A 20,819-nucleotide genomic window follows, 5' to 3' on the forward strand; every position below is an offset into this window, starting at 1 on the left:
TCTAATAAGTTTAGTTCAAGTTTAACAGAAACAAATATCTTAAACTAAAATTTGAATTCTGTAGTTGTGATACAACCTAGCAAACATGATAGAACCCCAGTTTCTATCATTTTCTCTGAATTTATAATAATTATTATAGCAATTTATAATAATTATTATAGCAATTTATAATAATTATTATAGCAATTTATAATATAATATAATTTATTTATAATAAATTGCACTGTAACTACAGATTCATTGTTTCTAGAAAACTGCTCGACAGCGAACACACGATGTTGTATGTTCCAAAGCTCCATAGCGACTGAAATGGCATAGTATGGACCGTCTGCCAACATTCGTTCCAGAGCAATTCCCGCTCTCGTCGCCGAGTACTAGTGGTTCGAAAAACATGCGTTTCTTCTGCACCACTCTGTATATCACCACATCTCACCAAACACTGTTCCACTCATGTCTTATAAAATTTGACTTTGATTTGTTTTGCAGATGAACTAATTGATATGATAAAGAACGACATATCAACTGCTAAGGAAAGGCTGACTCAACCCCAGTATGAAAAATACAGGACACATCCGTTCTTCAGCCATGAAAAGAATGGCTGTGAAAGCAACGGTGAACATTCGTGAGATTCCTCCTGGTGATGTAATCAACAAGCCAACATTTCTAGATTTTGTACATTTTATAAAATTGTGGGGTGGTAGCACTGTGATATATAAATAACTTTATAGGTTTCACTAGAAAAATTTGACAATTTGAGTTAAAACTCAAACTTTGAAAACTTTGAGTTAGCACGAGAAACTTTTGACAATAAATGCATCAGTGTATTAACCAATAATAAAAATTCTTAGAGTTCATTTTAATTAAATCAACTATTATTTGGTTGATGAGATAAAAGAACGTTGTTCAAGGAAACGAACTCTAGAATTTAATACTGAGTTATAGCTTTTACAAAAAGCCTGCTTAGAAGTAATTTGTTTGAAAATTTTGAATTTGAAATTCATACATTACAGAAGGTAATAAGATTAGTTCAAGTTTAACAGAAACAAATATCTTAAACTAAAATTTGAATTAAGTCCTAATACGAGCCAACGTGAAGTTCTCGTACAACCTAGCAAACATGATAGAACCCCAGTTTCTATCTTTGCATAACTGATTTGAAAGAATTAAAATAAGATATACTTAATTACAATTTTAATGAATCATTGCCTACTTGTTTATAATTATTACAAGAGGGTATTACAACGTACATTACCATTACTATCATATTACAGCATAAATTATAAGGGTGGAAGCATAGTGGGGCGGCGAAGGTAGCTCCAAGCTTGAAAGTGCTGCATTTAATGCATGTTATTCAATGGTGACGCTGTATGTTACGTCCCATTTAAATACATGCATTACATCCAACACTCCACTAACTATGTTTGCACCATAGAGAAAATATAGCATAATAAGATATCCCTTATATAGTCGTTTATGTTCCAAATTTCACTGTTAACTCAAACCGATAGTCCTAGTAGTTATTTTTTGTGAAGCTGTGTGACGTTGGTAGTCTCTCATAGTGTGCTGTTCTTACACTCTCACCTCAATAACACAGTAATCTAATAGACAGTAGTTGACAGTAATCTGCTTGAGTTAACAAAAAATGGGCTTGATATTTGGAACATAAACGACCTATACCATGGGATATCTTCTTATGCTATCTTCTCTATATTGTTTGAACCCTCAGTTGGTCTACAAGATCTATCCACTTAGATAGAGTTCCGTCAAATAAGCTCTTGTGAGTGGTTCAGAAACATTCCTCTAAATAAATAAATCATGTTCAAGAAAGAAGAAATCAGTTCTTAAGATGATCATTTTCTCTGAATTTATAATAATTATTATAGCAATTTATAATAATTATTATAGCAATTTATAATATAATATAATTTATTTATAATAAATTGCACTGTGACTACAGATTCATTGTTTCTAGAAAACTGCTCGACAGCGAACACACGATGTTGTATGTTCCAAAGCTCCATAGCGACTGAAATGGCATAGTATGGACCGTCTGCCAACATTCGTTCCAGAGCAATTCCCGCTCCCGTCGCTGAGTACTAGTGGTTCGAAAAACATGCGTTTCCTTTGCACCACCCTATTTGTATCAATCAGGTCCACCTAATACTGCAGACAGCAACGTTTTAAATATCTATTGCAAATTGAGAGAAAATGATCATCTCAAGAACTGTTTTCTTCATTCTTAAACATGATTTATTTATTTAGAGGAATGTTTCTGAACCACTAACAAAAACTTATTTGACGGAACTCTATCTAGATAAATCATCTTGTAGACCAACTGAGGGTTCAAGCCATATAGAAAAATAGCATAAGAAGATATTCCATTGTATGGGTTGTTTATGTTACAAATTTCAAGCCGATTTTCTGTTTATTCAAGCAGACTACTGTCTATTATCACTGTTTTGTTGGGGTGAGAGTGTAAGAACGGTAGAGTATAAAGACTACCAGCATCACATAGCTTCACCAAAAAATCTGGTGTGGTGCACTCACACAACTTTCCTTGCCGTTATGAAAATTGATCCCTTGACGCTAGTGTTCACGCGCATCTCAAGTCTACTATTTAAAGATCTGAGCCAGCTGGTGACAGGACAATACGCTGGAGACACACGAGGTCTGCTATCTCTTCATAGTGAATGATTTAATAGAATCAACAGGTGCAAACAGTTTGCAATTGAATAATCACATTTTCTCGAATTTCGAGCTTATTTTCAATTTTAGGTGAACATGTTACAAGACATTAATTGTAGAGATTTTCATGCTCAATCTTTTCCACTTGAAATATTTTTGTTTAAATTGTATCTGAAGCCTGATAATTGGGAAACTAAAATCAAACTTTGCATAGATGGGGCGGATCTCCTGAAATTTTTACAGATATGGGATTTGTGGCAGTTGATAGAGCTTATCAATACCTATTCTAGGTAGGTGTGAGGGGCCGAAGCCCAAAAATTCCCGGACACAGGAGCCGACTCCTGTATCCACCTTCCACCCCTGCAGTATATAGGCCCAAAGGCCTCTCCTGCAGAACTTGCAACTCTCCCGCGCGTGCGAGCTGCTACTGAATACTCAGGCCGCAGTGATGTTAAGATCAGCACTGAGTTAGCGTGGCACTATGATACAAGTATCACAGCACCACTCACTGTCCTCGGCCTGCTACCAACACTGTTACCAGTGTCAGGAGCAGACCGAAATTTTCCGCCTAGTGTTAGTCCTCCTACTTCGGTCTACTGGTGCTACGAGGGCACCACTTCTAAGGGTTACTGTGGCTATTTATGAATAGAAAATGTTTATTACGATAGCTTGTCTTGTTATTACTCAATCTTTAGTCAATTTAGCCCCAGATGCATAAGCATCAACAATAAGTCAGTCAGTCAGTCAATTAGAGATTTTTGATTTTATGATTTTTATGTGCTTTTCCCATTTTTATTAGTTTTTATTTGATTTTATCAGTTATATTGATTTTTATGGATTTTCATTATTCATCAGATGATATTTTTGGGCCACAGTACCTCATAAATCTAAAGCAAACCCACGTCAAGTCATTGTCAGAACCTCCGTCACTAATTTGGAGGAACTAACCCCAGTCAGTCTTTAGTCATGATTACTCCAAGAGATCACTCCACAGTACAGCATTCATTACTCCTGAAATCAGCAGTCAAGTTTAAGTTTATGTTGACATAATTTCTCATCAGTCCGGTATACGACCAGCACAAGCAAGGGCATGGGGCCGCCGCCAGAAGCCATGAACGGAAAGAGGCATATGCAGAGCATATCCTGTGGCACAGCTCAACCTAGCCCGCTCGCTGCCTCTTGACCCCTTCCGGATACTATCCAGGCGGGATCGTGGGAAAGCCAGACCGGGGAACCACCCACTGCCCAGTGAGGTCCCCGAGCAGCCAGCAGCACCATTTGACCTCTCCCGGGTTCTAGCCAGTCGAGATCGCAGGATACTACCTTATGCAGCCCGGGGAACCACACAAAGGCCTCGCCCACGACCTCCAGAGGCCACACCACACACCTACCAGACAAGAACTCAATTTAGAAAGTTTACATTTAAGTTTTACATTCAAGTCAAAGCTACAAGTTGTCAATTTCGCTCACCATTCACTGGAGACAGCAGACCAATCCAAGGACGCTGGAAAAGACAAAATTACACACAAAATTTAAACACAAAATAGAAACATTTTTCAGAGTTGGCTCATTCTAGCTGTTATTAGATGTTTGACATACAGACTAGTGATTTTCCATTCAATTTCTTTTCTTATATTTCCTCTGAGATCCAGTCTGGCACCAAAACGACGCAAGTATCTCTCCGTTGTTCTCCTGTCCTCTACATGCATGCTACATTGATACAAAGCATGAGCTACATCATCCTCCTGTCTCAAGCACTGAACACAACGAGGATCCTGCAAAACATGAAATTTCCGCAAATATGTTCCAAACTTACCATGTCCAGTCAATACCTGGGTCGAGTAATGGTCAGGCTGAAACCAATACCAATCTCTTCTTTCAGTAACACTTGGTATCACTTCAAATAGTGATCTTCCGACTGCCGCGTTCCTCCAACGCTGCTCCCAGGCCAACCAAGTTGCCTCCTCAATCTCCCTCTTCCTTCTCGATGTTAACCGGCCTTCTGCCTTCAATTCATACATTGTCTTCAATTCTATCGCTCTCAGGTCAGCCGGAAGAACTCCACATAATACGCACAACGCCTCATGTGAAACCGTTCTGTAACCACCAGTAACCACTAGTAAAGCTAGTCTTTGGTATCTGTTCAGTAACTTTCCATACGTTGACAATCTTACTCTATGTGCCCACGTTGAGGCCGCATAGAAGAGAATTCCCTCAAAAACTGCTTTATACATTAGTAGTCTATCTTTGAAAGCTAGACCCCAACTTGCTCTACTTATTCTCTTTATCTTAGCAAAGGTATCCACCGCTTTCCTTCCGGTGCGCATTATGTGCTCTTTGAAACTCAGCTTCTCATCCAAACAGACTCCCAGGTACTTGACCACATCTCCATAGGAAATCAGTTCTCCCTGCAAATGTATTCTTGGCCTCCTATATCTATTAAAATGTCCTTTTAGCATCAATGCTTGTGTCTTGGCTACACTTATATTCATCTTGTGCATTCTGCACCAATTTTCAATCAGCTTCATTGAGGCTTCTCCTCTTTCCTCTATCTGTACTCTTGATGACGCTTTCACAACCACAACCAAATCATCCGCATATGCCAAGACACTACACCCTTCTGGCATTCTTATTCTTAACAACGAGTCAAACTCAACTATCCACATAGTAGGTCCAAGAATACTACCTTGCGGACATCCACGAGTCAAATATTTTCGACCTTCTACAGCTCCAACCTTATACATTACTTCTCTTTGGTCAAAATAACTTTTCATTGCAAGGTATTCCTGTTTACTCACTTCTCTCTTCTTAAGCTGATATAGGACTGAAGGCCACCACAATCTGTCGAAGGCTCCAGCGATGTCAATGAAGATGACATACACGTATGTCTCCTCTGCCTCATCTGCAATCGACAAAAGCTTGTTTATAGCCATCTCTGTACTTTTACCACTTCGGAAACCATATTGGGTATCCTGCAAGTGTCCCTCTATTCTTGATGTTATCCTCTTATTAAGCACTCTTTCGTACCATTTCCCAACTACAGACAATAGCGTGAGTGGCCTATATGACGATGGACTGTCAAAAGGCTTGCCCTGTCCTTTATGAATCAGCCTAAGATTACCTTTTTTCCATTCGGTCGGGAAGTAACCCGAGAAGTACAAACGGTTGAACATACACAAAACAAAATCTTTAATTTTTGGATAAATACTCTGAATAATTTCAACAGTGAGAGCATCTTCACCTGGTGCCTTCTTTCTTGCCATACCATACAAGGCTGTTTTCACTTCATCTTCCACAATAGCTGCACCCTCTTCTAGGTTCCCAAACACTTCCAACTGTCCTCTCATTCTTCTATGAAACCAATCCTCATTACCAACCTCATCATCAGGCATAAGATGGTTTAGCAACCTGGAAACTACAAATCTTGGTTCAATCTCAATGCCATTCTCAAATCTCATCGCTTCTAGTGGCACGTTTGTCTTCATCTTTCCCATTACCACTCTATATGCCAAGCCCCACGGGTCCTCACTCGACTCTTCAACAATACTTCTCCACGAGGCCCTTTTACTCTCCCTTATTTTTGAAAAATATTCTCTCTCAAGCACTTTATATTCAGCCAGGACAAATGCTCTCCTCTCTGGTTCCGGAGTTGACTGCAATAGTCTTCTCTTCCTTTTCACATTTCTTTTTAAGTTGGTCAACTCGTTATTCCACCATCTTGTTGACACATGTTTTAATCCACTTCTTCCCAGTACCTGCTCACACACATTGGTCAGACAGTTCATGAAATTTGTCACAACAGTATCCACTTCAATATCCAGTTGCAGTTCTCCAATCTGACGGGCAATCTCTCTCGATAGTCGAGTCCAAGCAGCATTTCTCGTGTTAAATCGTTTTACTGGTCTAACTACATTCTGAGGTCTCTCTCCTTCCATCTTCATACAAATTCTTATAAGCCGGTGGTCACTGCTGCTGTCCTCGGTGACAATCCACTCCATGTCACAGTCCTCCAAGTTCTTAATCAGTGTAAGATCGATATTTGTACCTTCAAACTGTCTTCTTAAGTCAACATTTCCCCTGTACGTACTTAGTTGTCCAGGTTTGTTCAAAATTTCCAATTCTTTAACAATAATAAACGTTTCAACCTCAATACCTCTCGGGTCCACGACCGATCCAAACCATAGTGGTGACTTCGCATTGAAGTCCCCCCCTATCAAGATCTTACCATTTCCGAGTCTATCCACGACTCTTTCAAGCCTTAACAAATACATATCTACTGGATCACGAAATTGACAATACAAACTAACACAAGTAACATTAAAATCAAACAACAAAATATTAACGACAATCATATGTTCTGAAGACATTTCTCGAATCAGAATCGAATCAATTTCCTCTGCCACTAAAATAGCAGTCTTTGGGTCTTCACCAAAAGTATACTTTTTCCAGCCATTAAATCCTCTCATTTGTCCTTCAATTGTATAAATCTCTTGTAAAAGTAGAATTTTGAATCGTCTTTCTTCAACTAGCCTTTCCAGTTCAGACTGGCAAACGTAGGAACCCTGCAAGTTAAGTTGACACACTTCAATCATCATCAAGATTGAATCTCCTCCTTTCCATGTCTACTGCTCTCAGATAGACAGGGCATCTCTTAGCATTAATGCTGTGATTACCCGGCTTCTTTTCTCTCAGGCAATTTACACAGGATGACTCTTTGGAACTTCTTTCACAATCTTTAACAAGATGATCTGTCTTTCCACATCTGGAACAATGAGCCCTTTCTTCCGAACAGGACTTGGCCATGTGTCCATATCTCAAGCATTTGTTACACCTCAAAGGCCTAACAAAATCCACAACTCTGTGTGACTCATATCCTCTGTAAAGGCGACCTTTGGTGAGGAACAGTTTCCTCACCGCAGGTGCCACTTCAACCACATAGTGTCTTCTCTCCTTCTCTCTCTGTCCAGTTTTGAATAGGACTTTCACACTTTCTTTGAAATGCTCTTTAGAGAGCTTCGTGTTCTGCGCTCTAAAATCCTCAAGGACCTCCTCTTCCCTGTCTTCTACAGGCACATCGAAAATGATCAAACGCGGTTTCCTCTTCACAAGCTTCTCTATCTTCAGTCCCGGTTTTTTCTCTTGGATTGATTTTTCAATCAGATCCGCAGTCCTCTTATCCTCAACCGCTACCACCAGACCACCGGCTTTAGCTTCTCGTACTCTTTTCACATGCAGTTGTTGCTTCCTTGGGCTAAGGCAGGCCTCAAATTTTGCTCTCAATTCTTTAGATGTTTCCTTGCCTTTGAGACTGTTCACCCTGATTACAGTCTCTTGTCTTTGCTGGACTCTCACAGCTTCAGCAAACGTCTTTTGCGGCCTTACCTCTTCCTTCCTTGGGCCTTCAGTCAGGACGTCCAAGGAGTTGCCCAGTTTAACAACACTGGTTTTGACTTCTCTGATCCTCTTCGACAGGTATTCAGATGCTGTCTTTGACATGTTCTTGTTTCCACCCTTTGTGTAATTTGCCATTTCATTCAAAAGTTTCTCAATATCTAGTAACAATGCCGCTGATGTCATTACTTTGCCCCGTTCAGGTGTTTTCACGAAGACTTCTTCTTCCACCTCATCATCTGAGGAGGATAGGTCACTCCTTGCTGTTTTCTCTCTGGGCGGACTCTTAGGTTTCCGCTGCTCCTTAGGTGCCAAGGTCTTATGTGGGCTACCCTTACCATGCTCTGGTCTGGAGCGCTTCTCCTGTGTTCTATCCTCCTCTGGTTCTTTCTCGGATCTTGTCCGCTTCTTCTCTCTTTCTTTCGGGGACTTCTTCCTCTTGATTTTTTCTAGAGCCTCCATAATGATTTTACGACTGTCCGTGTCAGTTGTAACAGCCTCTGATGTTCCAGCATCGCTTGATGGGCCTGCGCGCTCCGCATCATCAGCCCACGCCGTTCTGGTAGCCAGACTTTGTTGGATCTCTTCCTCTAGTGATTTTCGTTGGCCGGAGCCAGATGCTTTTCCACTTTTTTCGCTCATATCAAACGCCTTCTGTAGAAGTAACTACTCAAAATATCGATAAGTTGCCAATTTCCAACAAGTACCCAATACCCCTATTTAATACAGCTTTCACTTGGCTACGATCCTCAAGATCAATGCTCCGACGGTCGTTGGACTCCGTCCAGCACCCTTCGTGCAATGTGCTGATTGATTACTACTGCACTGGGAGTAATCTTCCACCCACGACGAACGATAGTCTTCGCCCAGCACTGTGGTGCAATGTGCTGCTTAAATTTTCCTCACTCTCCATCCCTATCTGGCCCTGGGGGTACTCTCTTAGCCCGCCGGTCACTACCGCGTGTCTGCAGGATGCGCGCATCCTGCACACGACTTACCGACCGGCTGGTTTCCAGCCGCACCTCGGGGAGGTGGAGTACCATTTTCGCCATTTTAGCCGCCATCTCGAATTGCATTTGAAGAAACGTATAGAAATTTAGTAATTTGGGTACCTTGATTTTTTTCGGAAAGCTATACTTTCCTTACCTCTGTTAATAGGGAAAGGAAAGCAAAACAACAACTAGGACTATCAGCTCGAGTTAGCATTGAAAATTGGAACATAAATGCCCTATACCGTGGGATATATTTTTGTGCTATTTCTTGTCTATGCCAATACTTACTTAGAAAGTAATATAATGTTCTAATATACAAGATAATATTCTAATGTACCAAGAGTTAGATACATACTTCTTGTATGAGAATGTAACATGTGTTTGTCACAAGAAATTATGCATTAGTAAGACGATTTTCTTGCAAGCATAAGTTGTTTTGTTTCTTTAGAAACAATAGTCAGCTTGAAGCAAATTACGAAAATAAACAAGATTCGTTTACAGAATAAGGGTAATGTGCAAAATTTCAAGTCATTATTATCATTGGGAGGGCTCAAAATTTACTTGAAGTCAGAATACAATATTTAAAGCCAATGTGTTAATATTATCAACGAATATAATATACAAAAATTGGATGAGTCATATAATATACTAATATAATAACTTATTATTAAGTTACTCAGAATAATATTGTTTTAAGAAAGTCTTGTTTTAAAGTATAGGACAATCCTACCTGTTATTATTTGTAGGATTGCTTAAATTAATCGGTTACTTATTAAATTACCATTTTATCCAAGGCAAAATTAGTTAATTAGTTAGATTGACTTAGTTCCAGTTGCACAAAAGCTTGTTAAATTCTAATCATGATTAAATGCGACAAGAACCAATCAGGGAACACTATTCTGGTAATAAGGCTTCTCTGATTGGCTCTCGAAGCATTTAATCATGGTTAAAATTTAACAGGCTTTTGTGCAATCGAGTCTGAATCTTTGTTACTTACATTTTACTTACAATTTTAATTATGATTGAATGCGACGAGAACTAATCAAGGAAGTCTTTTCTAGAAGTAAGGCTTCTCTGATTGGCTCTCGAAGCATTTAATCATGGTTAAAATTTAACAGGCTTTTGTGCAATCGAGTCTGAATCTTTGTTACTTACATAAATACCTGAGTAGATCTTATTTTTGTTTGAATGTTTTGACATATATTTTTGTTTTATTATTTTTATAAACTTGAAAAAAAATTAAAATGTTTACCGTACTATTCAAAGCATTACCAAATTAAACCGTAAGCTTGAGTACGATGTTTGCTTCCGGGTTTGAATTGTTTTCTACAACAGGGATATTATTTTAATATAATAAGATATTATCTTATAGAATATTTTCGTAGTCTTCAATTAGACAAGTTGTAGGTGTTATATCAAATTTGTTATTGAAATAATTATATATTGTGCATAAAACTTGAATAAACGCATCTGTTGTTTTGAAAATTTAATATTTCAGTTCTGGTAACCCAATTGCATAGCTTTTATTTGTAGTGTCAACTTTTTTAATGAGGGCTACTCTAGTAAGGTCCACGTTATAATGGCAGTGGAGAAAGATAGAACAACGTTGCCGATCCTCTGTCTTGTCAATGCCTTCTATAGAGGGTGACTGGTACCGGTTTATTGATGTTATATTAACTGTTCATTCTCGTTCAAAATAATCAATTTTATTTTATTAAGCAAGAAATTATATTTTTCAATAATTGCATAATGAATTTTTATAATTAAGATAAAATATTTTGTTGATTAGTTATTAATTCTACATTGTTAAAAGACGATCTGGCAACAGAGCAAAGCGAGAAAGAGATAAAGCTTTCCGCTTTGTTGAATGATAGACAAGGATATGCAATAGCATTGGTAATCAAATAATGCCATTATAACGTGGACCTCACTATAGTATTAATCTGATTTTTTTTAAATTGTAGGTAGTACTTTTTTAAATACTTTACTTTATATACCGTACATCACTTTAATACTTTATACTATACTAATACTTTACTGTACTCTACTAATGAATACTTTACTAATCCTTTAGTATATACTTATGCTATACTAATACTTTATACTATATACTTTACTTTGAATGCTTTACTCACTAAATTTGTAGCCTTGGCCGGTACTGCAAGCCAAATATGGTCAATCTTTTGGGTTTCCACCTGGATACAAAACTGCAGTGGATCTAGCATACTGATACTTGATGTCGTTGAATTGACAAATCCTTCATACCTGGCCCATCTTGTACAGAAATGTGCCAGGGGTGATTAGGGAAGCAGAGGCATTTAGTTTGGTAGTGTTTAGGAAGAGGGTGGTCAGGTGGATGTACCAGATTGTTTGGGAAGCTTCAGAAGAACTACTCCAATCTCGTTATGCTTGGTGACCAACACGACTTCAAGGTTTCCAGACAATTGATTGGTATTTATTTTATCATTGATATAACCGATTTGACTGTTTTGCCTTTCTGGTTTATGCTTTTTTTCATTCTCTCTTCTGAGAATTTCTGGAATCCCTGCCACTGCGGTCTTCAATAAAATATTGTTTTTTCTTCTTTATTTATTCTTTTAAACAATCAATGTATTAAGTATACTTATTCCTACATACTCATTCTTAAATATACATCAGCACAATATATTATCTACTTTATAATCAGAATATTAATAATACATCCATAATATAAGTGTATTCTCTATTATTTACTTCTATGCCAATCAAAAAATCAAAATAATAGTCCAAGTGAGACAGTCAAAGTCAATCTAGCTTGGATGTGGGAGATGATCAATGATGAATATTCCACTGCAGATGAGCAGATTAAGCTTATTATGTATAAAGTGGAACTCCCCCCCTACACACAGATGGATAGTCTAGTAGGGGGATTCCAAAATATGTTGTATATTGTATTTCTTATTCGTGTATTATGTTTTTTTGGAAATAAACTAAATTGAATTGAATCGTTGACAAGGAATTGGATTTACAGATGGGCAGTGTCTGAATTTTCCAATTATTATTTTATTTATTGTATAATTTAACATAAATCACATAGAAGAGCAGAGCTCCTGTGATGTATGAAATGTTTCTATTACAGTATTACAGTAGATTTCAGTAGAAGTACAATTAAAATTTCAATTCAATTTATTCACAACAATTAACAGTAGAATAACCCGATTATGTCTGCGAGAAGTTATCTTGAGTTGTCCACCTGCTGTGCAGATTTAAGTCTGTGTTGATGGACAAGCATCTAGTTTTCATCTACCATGGGCTCTTCTAAAGCCACCTGAGTTATGGTCTGCAGTTGTGGGGCTACGTCTCCAGCTGTGAAAACATCTGTGGGAGTGATCTCTGCAAGTGGCTATCTGGATCGATGTAGGCTAACTTTTCGGCTGCTAGAAACCAGAACACTACACAGTTAAACTTGAATTAAAAAAAAAACACTTTTGGAGTGAAAATGCACTTACTTTGGTAGTGACGATCAAATTTAACAGTGAAAAAGTATGGATATGCAACAGAGAATACAGTTACTACATTTCAGTAAATTCATCAGTCTAATTCACGTGAAGACAACCTTTAACAAGTTCTCAACAAGAGCATAGCTTTATGGCCGGAATCCTTGACACAGTACGTCAATAAATCTCCCGCACATCAATAAATATTCCACATCCATGACCAGTTTACTGGATAGATGGCAGGTCAAACTATACTGTCCTTGTGCGCATCAAAATAGACCTTCACTGAGTAGAATGGATTTCTCTTCAACCAGATTTCAACTGGGTTTCCAAAAGCGAAATCCTGCAGGTTCTTCACCATTTTCTAGGGATTGTTTCCCCAACCTGGTCCTCAGGATTTTCTACAGACTGCCAGCTGCAGTAAAGGGCCTGGATGACAGCAGCTTTAGAAAGAAATCCTAGTCTAGGCTTGTTGGTAGAGTTTACTGCGCGCTGAAAGAGTATATTCGGAGGACTTCTGTCTAGACCCTTCTGTGACGCAATCAATCCAGCTCGGTTGGTCAAATATGACGACATCAAGATCAAGTAAGTAGCATATCATAGAAGCATAGCTTCATATCGTCCCCGTACTGGCAAAACTCACCAAGTCAAAAACTACAGTTTTGAGTTATAAGCACATAACACTTGGTGAGTTTTGCCTGACTACCAAACAGCAAATATTGCTCACCATTTCCTAAATAATGTTATCACTATCCATTAATGATTAGTTTGTGGGAAGCAAAACTCACGAAATATGTTTAGTGAAGTGATGAATAGTGAATTTATGTATAGTGCTTGATGAAGCTCTGTATTCATGAGGATGAAAACTCATTAAAGATGGTTAGTGAAAATTGCTAGGCGATTCCTTGAAGACTAAAGGACTTTGGTGAATTTTGCCAGACAAGAAAAATGTGTCTAGCAACTTAGTGAGATCTAATAAAGTGGAAAAATAGAAATAGTAATAAAACATATGACTTGGTGAGTTCTGCCTACTCAAAGAACTACATTTTTTGAGCCTATCGAAATACATTACTGAAAATGAGCATTTTTGTAGTTAGTGAGTTTTGCCAGAACGGGGACGATATGCTAGCATATCCTCTTCAAATTTGCAAGGCTGGTAGTCCATTGTGGATTCAAGAAAATAAATCGCTCCAAGTGCTGTGAACTACAAAAATTCAACTGCTGATGAATAAATACAGATGAATATCTTCAATCTATTTTTGTTGCATTTTCTCATGTTCTTGAGAAAAAAGTTCAGCTAAATACCTATAAGATATTACAATAATTTCTTAGATATAATAATACAATCAATCTTCATTTGTAGGACCATTAACCAGCAAGATGAGCTGGGTAGGTCATCACGTCAAAAAAAGTACTGAGGGTGATGCCCACATAAGCTCTCAGGCTTGTGCGTGGGTAATGAGTGAGAGGGATGATGATGAGAGATGACGAATACTTTTTAGGTAGTCGGGACCGACGCCTTATCGGCTCCTTCGAAAGACGGCGGGGTGGCCGTATCTATGAGATTGTGCTGTGGGCAAAAACTTTTGCTCACAATAAAATAAAATAAATTGAGAAATTTATTAATTCTGCACATTTTTTGAACATCTCAGTAACCATTGAATATATTAATTTGAATCCGGTTGTATTGGACTTTAAATAAAATTTTACAATGAATTTTACCATTATTTTATAAAAGATTGGTGCTTCAAGGAAAGTATATAGGTATCGTAGGTAGCCAACGGTTATGGAGATATTACAATAAATTGGGTATTCCATGAAATTTACCTACTGACTTCTCTACACATTTTTAGAAATATTTCAATAATCATTGAAGATATAAACTTGAAACCGGTTGCAATACGACTCTAAATTCAATCAAATTTTACATGAGATTTGATCATTCTACCAATGCTGACAGATTTAACTGAAACTGAATCTTCCTATAAGGTGAGTTGACTATCGAGTTGTCGTTAGTATCAACTTTTAGTATCGATCGAAAATCGATATGATAGCACGTCAACCTAACCTCACTTCTATGTGATAGTTTTGAGTTTTGTATTTTGTTTTGCACCTTTGAAAAAGTTGAAATTCAACCTGTTTTGGAATGCATTTATGTCCGTTATCATTGTAAGTCAATTTTCTAGACTATTATATTGCGTTTTAAGTAAAACTTAAACTCAAAGTATACTGTAATTCAAAAAGATCTATCATAGTTTTACTTGAGACGTTTTTGGATTGCTAATTATGTGGAGTCAGCAATTTAAACGTGAAAAATAGATTATCAGGTCAAAGAAGTTCTTGCAAATTTGGCATTTTGAGTTTATTGGGAAAAGTGTTTGTCATGTTTTGCTTTCCAAAGTGTAAAATTTCTTGTAAACAATAAGCTAACAGCAATGAATTTTGTTACAGCGTATTGTATACATCATAATATTTTGATTTAGTTTGAGGGCATGCTGTATTCATGACGAGGAGCTATAGCAATTTTCTTCTTCGTTGGATACGTCAGGTTGTTTATGAAATTATTAATCAAATTCCTCGATAATCGTTTTTAGTCTTCTTCACAAAGTTAGCTAGCTGGCTTCATCTTCAGATCTTTACTGAATTAGTTGATCCTTAGCTGAAGAAAATATTTTCCACATCATCATCATAGTTAATTATTACTTTGGTAAGTCAAACATTCATTGTTTACCACTCAAATTTAAGGTAGTCACAGTTAACACTTCATTGTATTTGTGGTTTTGTAATCACATTAGATTCTTGAAAAATACGGAATGGAGACTATACTTTAGCCAGTCCTTAAATTCCTGTTCTTACTCTCACCTCTATCAAGAGATGGAATTGAAGGTTTCCAATGTCTATCGGTTTTTGTTTTTATGAAGGACTGAGCTAAAATTAATTCATATCTAGGTGAACTATTAATAGATATGTGATAATAATATCAATAATCTAGTATTTTTCATTCCTTTTAATAGATATCTCAGTTTTGATTGAAAATTGCGCTAAAGTTAAGACTGTGTTTTATGTAATTTCAATTTGTGTCTCAAGCCGGCCCCCCGAGGGGAGCCTTCAGACAATAGACATCAGGATGATAAATATTCTTGTTTCTGTTATATCCTTACGTGTCCCTGGGGGGCAAACGCCCACCTTATGGACTTCACATAAAATAACATTGAAAAAAAAGAATATATAACAGTATGAATATAACAGTAAGGTTCACTGTAGAGGATCCAGCTGATGAAAATTTTAATTTTGTAATTTAGAATAATTTATGGCCTGAAATTGTCTCAAGCCTAATACTTCTGCCCTAATTAATGTGTTATAATTTCATATAATATGGAATATTTCTCTTCTTCTACAGTAAAAACAAATGAAAGAGACGGGTCTCTGAAGAGATGTGCCTATGGCAGAAACGGCTCAAGAAAGACAAGAAAATGAACTCGAAGCTCTCAAGGTAATATCAACAGTCAGATAATTTTTCTTTTTTAACAGCCAAGCTACTAGAAAGTGTTTTTCAGACGAGTCGTCAAGGCAGGTAGTTCTCCGATTATCAGCTGATCTCCGAACGCCAAACCAATCAGCCAATCGGAGAGCTTCCTGCCCTGCCTACTCGGTTGAAAAACGCCTCATTTGGCTTGGCCCTTAGACACTCTTTATACTGTGAAGTTTATTCCATTTTTGCTAGGCCTACTAGCCTACAAGTATTTTTATATTATTTTTACCAATATGAACGGCTTTCCATACGTCATATCCACAAAAAATGGCCAAGAAGATTTGTAATGCCCTTCCAAAATCAATACGCCGGCCGGGTTGGTCTTACCATAGAGAAACAATAGCATAAGTAGATATCCCATGGTATAGGGCGTTTATGTCGCAACTTTTACTGTTATCTCAAGCTGACAGTCCACGTAGGCTAGTTCTTTCCTGTGAAGCTTTATGACGCTGGTTGTCTCTCATATTGTGCCGTTCATACACTCTTACCCTGTCAAAACAGTAAACATCGACAGTAATCGGCTTGAGATAAAAGTAAAAGTTGCGACATAAACGCCCTATACCATGGGATATCTACTTATGCTATTGTTTCTCTATGGTCTAACTTAGTGGTGAGGAGCGTTACAATCTTCGGTCTGCTGGCACCGCTTGGTTCGAATCCCGCCAATGGGATGGACGTTTGATCATCTTATTAGTATACCAAGGCGCTTTCCATTACCCATGCACAAGCAATAAGTTGATGTAGCCATCATACGCAATGAAAAAGATATTTTTGAGAAAATCGTGAAAAACATGGTTTTTTAGTAATTATCTGCCATTTTTCTCAAGAATATTACGGAGCTTCTGCAATTTTCCCAGAAATGAGACTGAAGTCAGTTGATGCTATCCATGGTATAAATTCGAAGAAAATCGTTGAAGCCGTTTTCAAGAAAACAGTGAAAAACATTGTTTTTTAGTAATTATCCACCTATTTTCTCAAGAATATTACGGAGCTCCTGCAATTTTCCCAGAAATGAGACTCATGTCAGTTGATAGGGCTTATAAATAGGTATTCATGGTATAAATTTGAAGAAAATCGTTAGAGCCGCTTTCGAGAAAAACATGGTTTTTTAAGTAATTATTCGCCATTTTTTCCGCCATCTTGAATTGAATTTTATTGAATTTCTTATTGTCGGATGCTCATGGTATAAGGACCTTAAGTTTAAAATTTCAAGTTAATCGGTTAATTAGAAATGGAGTTATCGTTTTCACAGACATACACACACATTGAAACGTATAGAAAACTTGAAATAAGTGTACCTTAATTTTTTTGGGAAAGCAATACTTTCCTTACCTATGGTAATAGGGCAAGGAAAGTAATAAAAACTCTTCAGCTGAACCAATCAGAAGAAGATTGTGTTCACATTGAATGCGTGTATGTGCAAGTGCACGCTTGGTTATGCATGACCAAGTGCAAAGATTAAAAATAAACTATGGAAAGAGCAATTGGAACACTCACACTGAACGCATCCACGTACCGGTGGCGTTCAGTGTGAGCAGCTACATGCAAGTCACAACGTGTTTGTATGAAATATATGTTCGATAACAAATAAAAATGTTGATTGATTGAGATTCAATCCCTGGAAGCATCTAGGAGATGTAAATTACATTTACATTTTACATTTTTTTTTTGCTGTCTTCATTCAAATGTAATTTATTGTTAAAGATCATAATCCCATCTTGTGAAAAGCACACTGATTATTGTATAAAGTTTATTTTATTGTTTGATACCTCAAAATTGTTATTGTATTATAATTAAGTTGACTCAACTAGAGAGCGAGACATCCCTCAACACAGGTTTAGCCTAAAGAGGGATGCACTGTGGTTTTTTCTGCTACATGCTTGATTATTATTATTATTATTATAATTTTATGGCCTTAATTGGACCACTGTAGTCAGTATCTTCCACCTTTACTCCGTCCTCTCTCAGCCCAATATTTCTTCATTCGTTCAGAAATTAATTTCCTTTCCTCGTCCGAAATCACTCTTCCCATTCTGTGTCTGACTTTGATCTGCAGTCTGGTCTGTTTGTCCTTCAGGATTCTGATGTTGTCCGACTTGTTCTTCAAATCTTCGAATGTTATATTCAACTCTCTCATATCCTCCTTGAGTTCGTCAATCCATTTTATATTTGTTTTACTTTTCCACAACTTTTCAATAATTCTTCTGCTTAGTCTGTCCTCCGAAGCTCTAATCAGGTGACCGAAGAAAGATATTCGCTTTTTTTTTATTGTACTTGTGACAGGTTCAATTTCTTTGAACATGCTTAATATTATCATCTATGTTCAATTATTATGCTTAAGGTATGTATTTGTATTACCAATTGTAATGTTCAACCATTATGTTTTATGTATGTATTTGTATTACCAATTATTGTAAAAATGCAGTGAAATAAACGAATTATGATTAAAATATTATTATAAAATTGCTTCTGTTCCTGTACTATATTGAACAACCGTGTTCTTTCCACATTTTGTTTTACGGTTCATGCATGATCTGACGTTCCCTTGCAAATTCAATGTGATCACACCCTTGAATTGATTCCCAACTGTGTGATATTCTCAGGGTACAAACACACTGAAGGCGGGGCGGAGCGGAGCGGAGCGTGGCGTGGCGTGGTCAGAGCGTTCATGATACACACTGGAAGCGTCTGAGCGTCAAGCGTCAAGGGCTTAGAAAAGTACAAGAGTAGACCAGACTGGCACTCGCACTGTGACGCTCCGCTTGTAGACGCTCCAAAAACAAACCAGCTTGTTCCAAAGTTTGACGCCACGCTCCGCTCCGCTCTGCGAGTAGACGCTTCCAGTGTGTTTTAGCTCATTACTTAACATGATATTGTTCACGACGCTCCTCAACGCCACGCAACGCTCCGCTCCGCTCTGCGAGTAGACGCTTCCAGTGTGTTGCAGCTCATTACTTAAAATGAATTGAATTGATCTTGTGAACAATTCGATCAGGTTTTGATAAGTAAGATGGGTTGTCTGGTTGGTTTCAGGCAATATTCGGCGCACAACTCATCAGCACAAATGAGTGTCGCAACTCAGAGGGTGACACGTGGTCGCCGCTGGAGTGTGTGCTCAGTCTGGGCCCTCAGCAGGGCAGTCACTGTGGGCCACAGGAGAGTCATGCTTTCATCAAAATACGAATCGTGTGCGGTGTCGACTATCCTGAAAAGTGAGTGTTCTTCCCCGTTCACAATCATAATTGAAACAAAGTATTAAGTACTAGCAGGCAACCCGTGCTTCACAAGGGTCTATTTTAAAACTTGACAAACTGAAAACTTGAAGAGTTTGAAGTAGGCCTAGAGTTAATTAATTACTTTAAATAATTAAGAATCTATATGCAACATTTCAAGTTAATTTCAGTCCAGTAGTTTAGAGGTGATGATGCATCAAACATAATTTCCCTATCCCGTACGTGTATGAGCCAGTTCTTCCCTTTATTATAGTATAGATAAGTTCTTCAACTTGGTACTTACATAATAAAGTGACAGAACTCAAATCTTGCTTAGAAACCTTCCTCAACTTAATGCCAACCCGACAAAATTGGACTGATTATTAATTTAGTAACCAAAGAGTTTGTGCCACCCGGCCAAACTGTAAACGACCAGTACTACAGAAAGGTGCTACGTCGACTAATCGCCCGGGTTCATCGAGTCCGTCCGGGGATTGCCGATTCGTGGATCCTCCATCACGACAATGCTCCGTCGCACATCTGCCTGCTCGTCACCGAGCAGTTGGCCAAACAGTCGAGGGTAACGTTGCCACATCCTCTTTACAGCTCGGATATGGCACCACCGGACATCTTTTTGTTCCCCAAGATCAAGAGACAACTTAAGGGGACGCCGTTCAGGTCTCTGGGAAACGTTCAAGGTGCTACGACGAGTGCTCCAGACAGCATAGAAGTTGCCGACTTCCAGGGAGCGTTCAGGGATTTGAAAATCCGATATCAGTGTGTTATCGACTACTTTGAAGATATCTAATGAAAAATTGTACATATTTTGCCCATAATAATCCAAAATTTGGAGATATAAATCATTCCCGTTTTTCCTGTATGCAATCCACAGGTTGACATGTTTCGTTGCCAACAAACGAACAAACACTACCCCACTCTCTTTCATTATATAGATGAGAATAGTAGTTCATACAACTTGACAACTAGAGTTTCCAATTATCTCTTACCACCGCTTTCTCCAGTAGATAGCTTTGATTCAAATTATCCGGTATGTCTGAATAAAAATAACGGGTTAAAGCAACGAGACGGAGACGCCGAAAACAATGGATGGACAGGTAGAAGTTCTAGAGACCCTTCAGTGGTCACCTATTGTTATTGAATTTCGACATTTTCGTGGTCTATTGTTAAAGTTTCCACTCCGAGCAATATTTATTTATTTATTTATTAGAACAGACACAAACACGATATTTGGAAAGAGAAACAGGCAATTGCCCAAAACTTCTTCAATTCCTTGATTTTGGCACCAATATATTGGTGGATATGAAGATCAATATTTGGAACAAACAATAGATATTGAAAATGCATTTAATTTCAATTTTGTTACTGAAACAGAAATCAAGGAAGTAATCAAAAGTTTGAATGATAATAAGGCACCGGGATGGGATAACATATCCAACAGCGTGCTAAAACTATTAACTGACACAATCTCTAAACCTCTTTCAGAAATTTTCAATTGTTGTTTTTCATCTGG

General features: G+C 37.7%; 1 protein-coding gene across 3 annotated transcripts in view; it reads left to right on the forward strand.

Annotated features, from left to right (window-relative positions):
• Positions 1-14,624: 14,624 nt before the first annotated feature.
• LOC111064227 (eIF-2-alpha kinase GCN2) overlaps positions 14,625-20,819 on the forward strand; it is a 61,176-nt gene continuing 54,981 nt past the window's right edge. The window contains exons 1-4 of one of the 3 annotated variants that reach the window (XM_039426162.1): positions 14,698-14,713; positions 14,996-15,251; positions 15,945-16,037; positions 19,110-19,288. In XM_039426162.1, coding sequence (XP_039282096.1) covers positions 15,987-16,037; positions 19,110-19,288 — 230 coding nt within the window. In that variant the 5' untranslated portion in view covers positions 14,698-14,713; positions 14,996-15,251; positions 15,945-15,986. Of the gene's footprint in view, positions 15,252-15,944; positions 16,038-19,109; positions 19,289-20,819 lie in introns of all 3 variants that reach the window. The other 2 variants (XM_039426163.1, XM_039426161.1) reach the window with 2 other exon arrangements.

The sequence above is a fragment of the Nilaparvata lugens genome, chromosome 4, assembly GCF_014356525.2.
Source record: "Nilaparvata lugens isolate BPH chromosome 4, ASM1435652v1, whole genome shotgun sequence".
In the NCBI taxonomy this organism is placed as follows: Eukaryota; Metazoa; Arthropoda; class Insecta; order Hemiptera; family Delphacidae; genus Nilaparvata; species Nilaparvata lugens.